General features: G+C 41.9%; 1 protein-coding gene across 1 annotated transcript in view; it reads right to left on the reverse strand.

Annotated features, from left to right (window-relative positions):
• Positions 1-2089: 2089 nt before the first annotated feature.
• LOC306785946 (calcium-activated potassium channel subunit alpha-1a-like) overlaps positions 2090-13606 on the reverse strand; it is a gene marked incomplete at both ends in the record, with an annotated part of 118757 nt that continues 107240 nt past the window's right edge. The window contains 7 exons of the mRNA XM_079280535.1: positions 2090-2241; positions 5056-5084; positions 6199-6423; positions 6566-6684; positions 7096-7290; positions 9041-9171; positions 12239-12352. Coding sequence (XP_079136661.1) covers positions 2090-2241; positions 5056-5084; positions 6199-6423; positions 6566-6684; positions 7096-7290; positions 9041-9171; positions 12239-12352 — 965 coding nt within the window. The remainder of the gene's footprint in view (positions 2242-5055; positions 5085-6198; positions 6424-6565; positions 6685-7095; positions 7291-9040; positions 9172-12238; positions 12353-13606) is intronic.

Genomic DNA, 13606 nt, shown 5'->3' on the forward strand with positions numbered 1-13606 from the left:
AACAGAGCTGAGCTGCCAGGCTGAAGATGGTAGTTTCACAATGCAAGTTAGTCTGAGCTTTATTGGCTCCAGAGTGATGCAGTTTTCTTAAAGAGGGGGCATGGCGGATAAAAAAATATTTAGTTTCAGGACGATATGAAATAAATAAAAGGGAGTTGAAATTAAAGATAGAGTATTTGTATCTCCCATAGTACTTTACACTTGGTTCTTGTCTAGAAAAATAAGTACAAACTGATTATGTTTATGAAGACAAAATAATTACATGTTGAATTATGTATAAATCCAATGACATATTTGCATGAAGTTGATGTATTAGGAATACAAGGCTACCACCTCAATCCTCCTCTCCTCCATCACAGATGGATTTGGATCTATCAGTGCCTAAACGTGCAAAGTGCACTCTCATGTTGCACACAGGCTGGCATAAAGAACACTGGTTCCTCGCCAGTATCCTTATTAGCAGTCTGTGGCATTGTTGCATTTCAATCCAACTATGTTTGAGCATTTCCTCATGTTAGAGGACCGAACATAGCAGCTTAACTCCTGAGAGTTTCAAGGCGTGTGACATCTGGATCGGCAACAGAGAACATCCAAGCTCTTCACTGCCTCTGTGCCAACCCCGTGCCAGGCAGTTGCTTTGATCAAAGGAGGGCCCATTATTGCCCACTTTTATGCAATATGTGGCATTTTTCTTTTTCTTACTCGGACATGACATTTTTGTAACGGACAAAACATTCGGAAAATACACAACTCTTCTTTGTGATCCCAAATTCTGCCGCAGATATCACGGCAAAAGCATCAACAGCGGGCACGCAGCTGCTGTCTGTGTTAGCTTTGCTCAAACATAGTTGGATATTCTGTTATGAGTTTTGATGCAACATAATAATTTTGTTTGTAGATCCAAACCCTCTAGATTCTACCATGACTTTTTTTAGAGCAAAGATCCCACATGCTGCTCCTTCAAAGGTGCACCATCACATCCACGGAGATGGAGCAGATGATAGCTCTGATCAGGATGCGTGGCTGCGATGCACACACGCACACACACACACACACACACACACACACACACAGCGTGCACATAACGTAATTGCACCTAAAGACAGGGAAAGTTGTTTTTCACCCTCATGTACTCAGGTTGATCAACAGCACTGTATCTGTAATAGAGGTGGCTCAGGCACATATCATGCAATAGGAGCTTAAAACAGAGTCACAGGCTTTATGATCGCACATATCAGCAGAAGATATGTAGGTACAGGGTTCTCTTTCAGCCCGCGTACACCATTCTCTGTGTTTATAGACGACCGTCTTGCAGGATGACTTTGTTCTGCAGGGTTGGAATGCTCTCACTCAACATGACAAGTCAACGGCGAAGTAGCAAACTTTAAGCAATGACATGATTTAGAACAACCTAAGAACAAGATGAGTATGCCTCTGAAACCAAACAGCCCTCTCTCCCCTCCTTCATCTTCTCAAAGACAGTTTATTGGGGGAGAATCTGAGGGTTCCAGCTGTTCCGTCAAAAGCAACTTGTCCAGTTTTAGTGCAAATAGAACAGAAGCAGACAGGGATATGAAGTCGGTGAACCCAGTTGGTTGGACGTGAGGCATCTGGGTAGATCTTTGGGAGATGATATGATCAGTTTATCGCTGCAACCCTCATCCTCCAATAACCAGTCACCTTAGCAATGGAGTCTGGTCACAAAATGAGGTGAACTATTGCAAAGAATTACAGGAAGTGCTCTTTTTTTTTTTGTCAACTCTTAAAATAATTCCAAAAAGTGCTAGGGGGAAGGGGCTGTACAATCCTTAGTTGATTGTCATTATGTACATCACTGTGGATACATTAATAAATAAAACAATGTCCAAGAGCATGGAAGTAATATTAAAGGTATACACATAGGAGGTCCCTTCCAATTTGGGTTTCTGTCAAACCCTTGATTGGAAGAATGAATGAAGAGAAATGTGTCAGTCTTCAACATCCCCGTCATCATCATCATCATCATCATCATCAATCCTCCATGGGTGATCTCCCATCTCTTTTGAAAGAGTGTATAGATGCCTGGTGAGTCAGCAAGAAAATGCTGTGTTCAGCATTCATCTTCAACTTCTCTGATTGGTGGAATCAGACTACTCGTGGATTTGTATTGGTTGACTTGGTTGGCCATGTGAGTGCTCATGGGCTTGATCTGAATGTTCCGTGGGTAGGCATTTTCTGGTTCATCTGTAAACCATTTCTTTTCTGAAGGCGAGAGAGGGAGAAGAGAAGACAGAGTTAGATTGTAAAACAGTATTCAACATTGGATTACTAACAACCATACTGCCTCAGATTAAGTGGTAGATTTGGATGGCATTAGCATCAAACCATGAGGTCCAATCTAAAATTGTGTTCCGGTTCATTGAGCCAATTTGAATGTCATGGTGGTGACATGGTGGTGTGCCATTGTTTAATCAACTACAGCTGTGAAAGTAGAGTCACAATTCTAATATACTGTGTAATTAAGTATTCCATTTTAGATAACACAAATATCATCCTATGGGTATTGATCAGCTCTAAAGTGTGTCAGGGTCAGGTCTCCCAGATTACAAACACATTTGTCCCTTTGTCCTGTTACCACGCGGATAGGTTTATTTATTTTTTCCTGGTTTTGAGAGAGATTTCTGATGCAATCTCATTACAATGAAATGAATAGAATGAAATTTAAGTTTTGGTGCTCACATCAACAGTGCCACACGTTTTCAATGGAACTGCTCTCTATGAAGGAAATCGGTCCAAAATGACTTCAAACTAGATTATCTACCAGGTGCAAAGCAAAGGAAATTATAGAAGTGGTGCAATTGCCTAATAAATCAATGCAAAGACGCAAATGGAGGGCAGGAATCGTCATAATTACTCCTGGGGCTGCACAAACTGAGGTGAAGACACACATGTTGAAAAAAACAACAACAAAAACAGGCTTCTGACTTCATTTTGTGGAAGTTTAGAGACAAAGAAGAAAGACTGGAGGAAAATAATCCAAAGAACTTGAGTTTCATGTGAGTTGTGAGAGGACACATGCGGCAATTGGTGCGTATGTTTCTGGCCAACTACAGTCTGTACAGTCCGTACATTAGCTGTTTATTTGGTCCAGTTTATTTGCCCCTAAACACTCCAGCTATCAAATTTGTGTAATCTTTACATTCTTTCTGACACACCGTCTAGGAAACGATGTTGAAGCAGATTTTTGTTTTGTTTTGTTTTGTAAATGTATTTTTTTTTAATACTCTGAGCACCACAAACTTCATCCACTTACATTACGTTGGGGTGGAGGCAGAAATCTCAGACATAAATATCTAAAACTTGGGTAAAAATAATTTAAATATTTGAAAGTCTCGGTTCCACTAGAGTTAATTTAAATGTGTGTTTTTTTGTAATTCAAATGACCTGACCCTTTAAACTGACTAATAACTTAAAAGGTATATATTCTGTCATATTTCATGGGAAGCTTTACTTCCATGCAGCCAATGTGGGATGGAAGAGATTTGGAAGATTTGGATAAATCATCTTGAAGATAATCTCTTCATGTTCAAGTAAGCTATGAGAGCACTGTTTCTGAGCACGGTATGAGGAGAGGGAGAGGTGTCTGCCAGCTGTCAGAAGTTTGTAAACTCGCTCCTAGCACTTCATAGCCATCTGCAATGCCATTCAAGATGTCATTTCCTTTTGGGCGAAGTTGTAATATACAATTTTACCGTGGCTATGTGGAGCACACCTTGCGTGTGCCTGCTGGTATGTGCGTGCGTGTATGTGTGTAAATGCGTGCTCATGTACATTCGGGCTTGCATGTGCATGGAGATTCATTTGTGCAAGCTGGAGTGTGTGTCAGCAAGCTGAAGGCTGTAGGGCCGTGTGTTTAAAGCACCGACATTTGATGTGTAGAATTGTGCCTGAGGTGAAGCAAGATGTCTGCCATCTCTCTCCAGAGTCTGCTGCTGATACGGTGAACTTAGTGATGTCGCCTCAAACCACCATATCAGGTGCACAGGGTTACAAGGCGGTAACTTACACCCCCCCTTCAATTTACACTTTAAATTAGTCACACCTCCCACTTTCTTGGTGTGACCGATGTCACAGGGCTGGACACACTTTCTTAAAGTTCGGTGAAGAAGTAAGCAATTGGCTGCATCAGGGGGATTTGAATCAGCCTGACCTACATGCGAGCTATGATCTGGGTTTGTACAGTCGGACAGCATGTTGTTACTCTGTGATTTCTGCTGATGCCGTTACAACAATAACCAGTGGTACTCAATGAGAGCATAATTACAACATTTAAGGGTGCTTTCACACCGTGAGCTTGGTTCAATTTGGTCCGGACCAAGGGTACAAAGATACATTGCTGCATTTCAGTTCTGGTCCGGTTCCCGTTCACACTGACTTTTTACAAACGAACCAGAGGAGTAAACATGAAGTAACACAGACTGACAGGTAACTCATTGATTGGATTGATTTGATAACCAAATTCTGGCGACTAACTTGTCATGGTTAGTTTTTTTTGTTCCGCACCAGGGTTTCACACCGGCCCAAACAAACTGTACCAACCAGGCAGACAGACCTGAGTTTGTTTTAACTGAACCAAACAGGATAGGCGTGAAAGCACCCCAAATGTCTGCTACAGTCATCTGTTAGCATTCAATAGGAGGGAAGATGCACAAACACACAGACCTCTCACACAATGCAAACCATCTCAAGTTGAAAGAAATCATAAAAACGCATGATAAATGACAGAAAGAAACAATGTGAAAAGGGATTCGCCAGGACGAAAAGAAAATCCATATCATCATGTGAATAACTGAGTAAAAGCACAAAGAAAAGGGGGGGGGGTTGTGTCTCAACCTCATGCAAGGTGGAGATGGTCCTGATCATGGATCAGGCAGGAGCAGCAGCAGACATTTTGTAAAGACATTAACGTAAAAAACAAAACAAACTCCCCTCATCATAACACTATCCAGAGGACATAGTTATGATCAGAATCCCAGGATAGGTTGCTAAGTCATGCAGAATCGTTAACTTGCATACCTTGGCCCATTCTATTCATCCTTGTTGCACTTCAGAAAGAGAGGCAAGTAATCTACTGTAAGTGAGTAGTATTTACAGTCAATACAATACAAATCTGACAAATGACTACCAGTCCAACTAAGGCTTAAATATTGTTACCACTACAGTATTTCGGCTATATCATACATCTTAGCTATAAGATGTATTGAGGGCTTATCATCTACCATTTAAAAATTCTTGAGTACGATCATAACAAATCTGCATGCTTTTAGAATTTGTCACAATTTCTAAATTCATATTTATTCATTATTTTTGGGTTTTTTTGGTGGGGGGGGGGGGGGGGGGTAGGTATGGAATATATAACATGTGGGTCAAATGTGGCCAAATTTGAAGTAATCTTATAATTGTATAATAAACAGAACAGGAAAGAGTGCTACCAATATGGACATGCAATAAAGCATAGATGCACCAACAAAACATCACTGCTAAGAAGGGATGATGTTATGAGTAACATCTTATCAGCAATGTTCGTCTAATGTGCCTTAAAATCCATATCAGCTCCAGTACGTGAATAACAAATCATCCATGATCGATGCATCATGATCATGTCAGTTAAATGTGCACAAATAGCCAACAAACAACAGTTAAACACTACACAAATATTAAGAGTTAGACACGAAACGACCAAATATTAAGACAGTACAGCAGGTAGACCACACAACATACTGAATGTGTGTTGTATTATGTGGATTGGCTGTGGCTGAGGTCTTTACTGTAAGCTTGTTTCCAACCACAATGGCTGTGCCATCCAAGTGGTTTTCAGTTTACAATGCCACCGACTAAATGAGTAAAAAAAAAAGACTCTCTACAGTCTTTGACTACAATAAATGAGCTTTCCACAAAGCGAGTTTAACCATTTTGCTCATGTCACATTATGATTGCTGTGATGTGAGAGTGAATACCACATGCAGATGATTATGAAGGAATCGCACAAACACTGATCATGGACACAGAGCACAAATCACACAAACAAACCACAAACACACAGCACTTACAAATGAATGTGTCACCACAGTCTGCATAATAAAAAAAAAGGGACACATGTCAGGTTTAAAACACGAAGCATGCAGACTAACACTCTAAAGGACAGGTGGATGCACATACTTCTGTTTATCACGGGCCTCCCGGGTCTTACTGCTGCGGTTTTGCCGGTTGGAGGGCGGGATGGAGTGGACGGAGGAGCTCTTTTTGCTGGAGGAATGGGAAGAGTGGGAAGAGTGGGACAGGTTTGTCCGCGACTGGCCTGCATTGTGGTCAAACTGCATGAGGCAGAAGATCAGGTCTGTGGGCACGAGCTCAAACTCATAGGGTGGGTTCGTGATCACATACCTGCCCAGAAAACAAATGTTAGACAAGATTAAATGTTTATAATCCTTGTAGGGAAGCAGCAAATAAAGTATCAATCACCCTAATTGTCATTTTATGACATCAAAATATTCATTTTGACATGGAGTGAAGGCGGAAATTGTACCGTTTTGTACACGGGCTCGGTGCATTGAAGTGAGCGTCTCTTAATCTGTAGATTCCAAAACACAACATGTTGTACGTCTTCAGTGCTTTACAGAATAAATCCCCGTAGCAGCCTCCATCCTGATGAACAACAGAACAAAGACACCATCAGTTAGTGAGTAGGTCAGCCTGATGATCTGGATCAGTGACAGTCAACGTTGTTCTCTGTAAAGTCGTCGTGAATATTCAGTGTTCGGCATTGCTGAGGGCATTCCTCAATGTTTTAAAATGATGCCATAATGCATCAAAGAAAAAAACAAAATGACTTTGATATTGGAGGGTCGGAATAACAATGACAAAAACCTGTAAAAACAAGATTGGAACCAAATAAACTTGGAGGTGTTCATTGTCCTCTTCCCTCTCCACCCACTAAGACCTGCTTTGCGTGATCACTGTTCACATCGGATTAAGGGCCGCGCGGAGCGGAGGCGGCCAGATGTGTGCTGCCGGGTAGTGCCAAAACGTGTCATCTTCGCTGAAACATCCACTTACCCCCAAGTCGGCAAATGGCCCGTCGTAGAGGGCTAGCTGGGCGACGCGACACCTGTCTCTATTTGCCAGTGTCTGAGGTGTGCTGTAGCCGCCTCTGAGGGCGTTCTCCTCAGCCAACAGGGCCTCCAGCTCTGGTGTGGCTCCCCCTGTAACCAGTGTCCGAATCAGCGTAAGGATGTTGTCGTTGAAGTATGTCTGGGGAGAAAGTACAGGGGACATCTGTAAGCAGACGCCATTAGAGTCACAAGTAGCGGGGTGGCAGATGTAAGAAGCACAGCCTATTATATGTCAACCCTCAGCCTGTCTCTGCATGGAAGCTGAGGGGAAAATCCATAGAAGACTTCAGAGGACTCTCTTTCTAGTTCACCAAATAAAACGGATGTGAATGGAATTTTGTTGGAATTTTTAACAATGATTAATTGTGCACGAAAAATTGTACTTTCTTTGCAGGATCAGCATTCCTGTCACTTTGGATAATACACATACATCGCTGTGTTAAGTTTTTGTTGGGCCTGCTTTCTACAGAAGCAATAGCTACCGTGGAAAATCCAGACACAGTAAAAAAAAAATTTTTAAATGATGCTGTTGACTATAAAAATGATTTCATAAGGTTAAGGTTTAATTTACATAAATGTTTCATCTTTGAGAGAGACATATAAACATTTTGCTCATCATAGCACGTGTTGGATCATCACATGAAACAAAACAGGTACTTTAACACAGCACTATTCTTTCCTCTAGAAACACTGATCCACACACTCGTCTGCTTCTGAAACAACGATTTGACTGCTCTCTGCGGGCGTCAGGTTCTCTTGTCCTTCAAGCCAAGCAGGACCTGCTTTTGCCGCGTGTGAAGACAGCCGATGTCACTCGGCAGCCGGGCCAGAGTGGCAGCTCCTCTCCCTGGGCCCCTGACAAGCCTGCAGAGCCTCATGATGGATGAGCACTGTCCATTAGCTGGCTTCACCTCTGACCATTGCCAGACTACAGCTGACGCCTGCTCTACTCCCCGCTCAACTCGGCTCTGCATGCCTCTCTAACCCCGAACTCACTGAGAGGGCTGCAGGAATTAAGCCATCACAGCACCGAAGGGAAACCACAGTTGGTCATGAGAGGGAGAGGGACAGGGAGGGGTTTAGGAGAATTTCTTTCGAACCTTCTTCTTTACCTTATCGCCGATGAGTGCAGCAAAGACATCGTGTTTCTGGCCTGTTACAGCCCGTGTCATCGCTATTACACTAACCTTCAACACTTACTTTGTTAAAATATCTCATAAAGCTCTTGAAAGTTGAATTCATAACACTTAAGATGAGGCGTGATGCAAACACTTTACATGTTGCCGTCAGTGGACCTGGCAAGCATGTTGGATGAATATACTGTACCATTTCATTTATCAACTTCTGCCTTCTTGAAATGCCAAATTCTTGCATCTAATGAAACTCATTGCTAAATTCTCTACTGGGGAAGCATTTAATCCCACAGTCTGAGTTTAGCTACTTTTTACTGCTAAATCTGATGGTTTTCTTTTGTTACGATCAACTTTTGATGATTTGAATGAATATTGAATGAAACAACAGAGTAGACAAATTATAAACACCAAAGAAACAAAAAGAAGTAGAAAAAAGTGGGAGATTTCTTAAGTTTTCCCAGGTCCATCTTTCGAGTCTGACTCACTTCGAAGTTGCTCACCTCTTTCCCTCATCTTGAAGTTTCTACCATTGCAACAACATGCAATTGTTCACCAGTGGGCGCCGCATCTCCAAGTAACTTTATGTGAAATGTATCTCTACTTGCTCTTTTTTAAATTCTGAGTAAGACTCAGTTGTAGCATCCGAATACAGGACATGAGGATTGTAAAAATGTGTTGCAAAATGTATGATTTTGAAAAGTGATTTTGAAAAACACACCAACACTGAGAGTGTAAAAAGTGTGTTTGAGAACTCACTGCGCTCATCAGGGAGTCGAGTACACTGACAGCAAAGGCGGTGCCGCAGGCGAAGGGCTGAGTGAGGTACAGCTCTGTGTCTGGGTCGTCATCATCATCTTGGTCCAGGAACTGAACGTTTGAGTCGTTCACTGAGAGGGGGGGGGGGGGGGGGAGGGAGTTAGAGACGGGCACTGAGAAGCGGCATAAGCCAAAACACACGTAGCCATCAACACACCAGAGAGTTGAGAAATGAAGAAGTCTTTGTTTATTTAAGTTACATTTGGAGATATCATTGTAATGTAACAGAAATGTCTTCGGTGTACAGGTATCCAGGTTTGCAATATAATGTAACATTAGATGCACATTATATTTAGCTTTTACATTTCTGCACATATTTTTAACAACAAGAATTCATCTTTATTTATTCTCCAGAGGTGAAAAAAAGAGAGTTTTTGATATTTTTTTGGAAAAATGATTCAGCATTTTGAATATCAAATCCACTGTATACCACATGCAGGGTGCATTTCATACATTAAGACAAACTATGACTCAAGGAGAAAATATATTATACTATGCATACACAGTCATAACCATTGTAGAAGTCACCAATTCTGAATAAAGCCTACATCTATCCTGCATAAGGCATTAGTACCTAAGTAGCCACTGTATCTTGATACATTGTAACACACACAAACAGACACACACTCATTCAAGCGACAGTGACCAGTCTGTGGACTGTGTAGCCTGCTTACAGTATAAACTGGTTACTTTAGATATTTCTTGATGTATTCAGTAAATATGGTAACAAATTGAGACTTCAACAATGGCTAATGTGTCACATGAGAAAATCATGCACTTTTAAATTCATGCAATTTTTTTTCAGAGTTTTCCTCGATGAATGCAATCGTCACATCATCACCCTCAGAAAAATACATCACAAATATTTACCTTTGCCCTGGAAGTCAAATTAAAACACATTTTTTTCATTTTTATCTCACACTAATAAAACAAACTAGGTCTGCTATATAGACTAAATGGTACAGTGTAAATGACAATCACCCACACCTGAAATAAGACATGTTTTTTTGTCTCTGGTGTATTAAATAATTGGTACAGTAAAAAACTCAAAGTGCTCCCTGTAGTGTGTGCCTTTTTACTCAGATTGTGTTTTTAGCAGCAGTGAGCAGTGAAGGGTCTATTAACGAGCGTTACTTGGAAAACGAGCATCACACAAGTTCTAGTTTGACTCCTCCGATATCTGAGCTTCAAAGATATGGTCTGGAGGAGAAACAAAAAAACTGGGAAATAAATTTAAAAAATACAGCTTAAAAAGATGGTTTGATCTCAAGTTTTTGTGTTTTCCTAATCAGATTTCTTCCCAGGCTTCCAGTGCGCTGTGGAACAAAAATGTCAGTCAAAGAGACAAGGGGCTGATGCAAACAGGCCTGGGCCAAAGGAGTGAAACAGGGAGGGGGGGGGGGGGGGGGGGGGCGGGGGCATGTGTGTGTGTTTGGAGGCGGAAGAGGAAGGGGGGGGGGGGCAGTGTTGCTATGAAAACAGCCACAAGGACAGACTGAGCATGATCAAAAGCCTAGCGATGCTCTGCAAATACAACTGGAGGGGGAGAAAAATCACCCCAAAACAACTACTGAAAAAATACATTAAAAAGGGGCCAAAACAAGACAGTCTATTTCAACCAGAACTAAGAATAAAAATGTGTTCAAAGTGAAGCCATGGGAGAACCGAGGGCCTTGACTGCAGCCAGATACATCAAGACAAGCTGATGAGGAGCAGAGTGGCGGCGCGAGGGAAGGAACGGCAGCAGACGACAAAGGCTCGGCTTACCCGGCTCTGTTATTATTTCTATGTTGGTTCCACTTTTGTTTTCCTGACTGAGTGAAACCAACGGCAGTAGTTTGCCAGGTTTAGCAAATGGTGATGAGACAGTGCATGGTGTTGTTATTGAAACAGTTTCAAAGACCGCAATAAAGGCATTTCGCCGTTTCAGACCACTCTTGTCATCACCGGGATTTACTCCGAGACATTCATTGTTGTCCGGTATCTAAAAGTAGGGTACCCCGGATTAAAGTGCACATTACAGTGCACAGTCGCCAGAGCTGTCACGCTGCTGTACCAATACAACAACACTACATTATTTCACGGTAAAACAGTGAAAGGGATAAACATGGTCTTATCCATAAACACACCTACTTTGCACTCTATGCAAACTAAATTGATCATGCAACTCAAAAGAGCTGTGTTTTAACGTTCCAACAAGACTTTAATCTGCTCCTGGCACCGTAAACTGAACATATGACAATGTAATTACAGTATTTTGGTTCCAGTGAGACATGCAGCCACTCTCTCCTTTGCACATAACACCGGAGCTTCTAGAGTCCAGGACGGCAACCAATGACTCCAACGTGGGTAGCATCTAGTCTTGATGATTACATATGCAGTCAACAGTCTAATGGGATAGCCTCTCTGCAGGTAATGGTTGGCGCGGTTACAAGTAACATTAGGTAGCTCTTTTCTCTTTCTGGCCTTTTCTTAGCTGGCCTCATGCTCCATTGCTCCCTAATTGGGTCAGGGGAGATAGAGTAGCCAGTCTCTGGTGCTTTAGAAGGGCCCTCAGAGATCTGAAAGTTTCATGAGTCCCCAACACCAGTGGGAATACAGCCACTGCCATTGTTATTAATAAATGGACCCATTTTGCTACCAAGGCATTCCCCCCCCCCCATCTACCTTTTCACTTTCTTCCCCTTCCACCTCTCCCACCCTCTCCATCAGGCTACGTTTATCTTGTGCATTAGTGGACAAATGCAGGACATGTAGCTGTAGTCTTCTAAATGCCTGTCTGACATCCTTAAGTCACAGTTGTCCACACTGTCCTCTGAGCAACGATATCTTCCAGTCCTTGCAGCTAACATTATCACCAATTGACAAATGCGGGCCAGATCCAATAATTCACATAGGAATAGAAACTTGAGTTGGGCATAGCTGTAAGCGCTATGAAGGGGAAAAAATAAATAAATCCACACATTCCTCAAGTCCATTAGGCCTTGAATGAGTTGGAACTTTTGGTAGCAGCATGATTTTTAAGTCTTGTATTATCAGCTCTATGTGTCTATGTTTGCCAATGAGTAATGACTTGATCTGAGGTTATTGGGTATGGCATGCAATATCTGCATTTGAGGTGGTTGTAAACAGCATTACCTAGTTCTGTGATGATGGGGATGTTGGCTCCGGTGGTGACAGAAGCCTGACGCACAAAGCCATGTACTGGACTGCTGTCTGGAGATGACCGGTCCATTCCGGGAGGCGTGAAACCTGAACACCAAAAAACTGATTTATAGAGATCAGAAAATGACATAACAGGGTGGCATGAAGCGATATCCTCGGCCTGGCAGAGAACAGTAATTCGAGAAAGCAGTGGGGTTGAGAACAAAGGGTTTTTCAGCCTGGTCACAACATGTGCAACAGACGTAAAGCTTGTAACGCCGTCTTTTGCCTTTTTATACCCCAAAAATCGATTGCCAGAGAACCATACATAATACCTCAAATGGATGAACGAACTGAAATACCAAGATGTCAGTTCATCAAAATGGATATTTTAACAACAGCTGGGGAAAACTCAAGCAGGTTTAGCTTTGGCTAAAGCTAGCTGAGCTAGTTTTAACTTGTCTTTATTGTTTGGTAGTTAGCCCTGTGCAAATCGGACGTGGATTTATGCATTTCTATGGAAGAATAATTGAAGAATCAGATGAACAGATGTCTACTATCTTCTATTTTTACATGTTTTCCTCCATGTTGACTTTGTGGACAGTACTGTATACAGATTATTTTTCAAGGTAAAAAAAAATACAAGCCAAGCAAAAACCTGCATGTCTGATAAGTGTGTTTACTGCAGATGTATCCTAAGCATGTGGATGTGAACTGGAACTCAGTATTAATACCATTATACATAGTGCATGTCAGCTCAGTCAGCATGAAGTTGTTGATGTTCAAATGTGTGGACTGACTGAAAGAAAGAAGAAGGAGGAGAAGGCTAAGTGAACAAGGCAGCTGCCTAAAATTGCAATACGGATACTGTGCTTTCAGGGGTCAGCTAAGACATATTTAGCATTCACATCCCTCCATCAAGGGGCAGGCATACTTTTATATGTTGTTCATTTTGTCACAATAAAATTGGTGAAGTGGAAACCTTTTATCGGCAATGTCGTGGCTCAGGATCATGAAATACAAGTGCCAGGAGGATGACTTCACATGACTTCACATTTTTGCATTTCCTCAAAGTGACACGTAAACACCTTAAATCTGTGACGCTATATGCATAATGCATCAACTGTGTTTTGACATCCATCATTTAGTGCTGACTACAGCAAAATGCCAGCTTATAGTGCCACCACCAAGGAAACATAATGCAGGGAATATATTCAGGTCACAAAGTTTTAAAAGGATTGCAAATTCTCCACGTATGTGAGAGTGTGTGTGCCGTTCCTGTCAAGAAACTCAATGAGCCGCTGACATTACAAAAGAGATCTTCCGGCCCTTTGCAACAGAAAAGACACCAAATGGTTTCGT

Source organism: Melanostigma gelatinosum (genome assembly GCF_949748355.1).
Source record: "Melanostigma gelatinosum genome assembly, chromosome: 12".
Lineage (NCBI taxonomy): Eukaryota > Metazoa > Chordata > Actinopteri > Perciformes > Zoarcidae > Melanostigma > Melanostigma gelatinosum.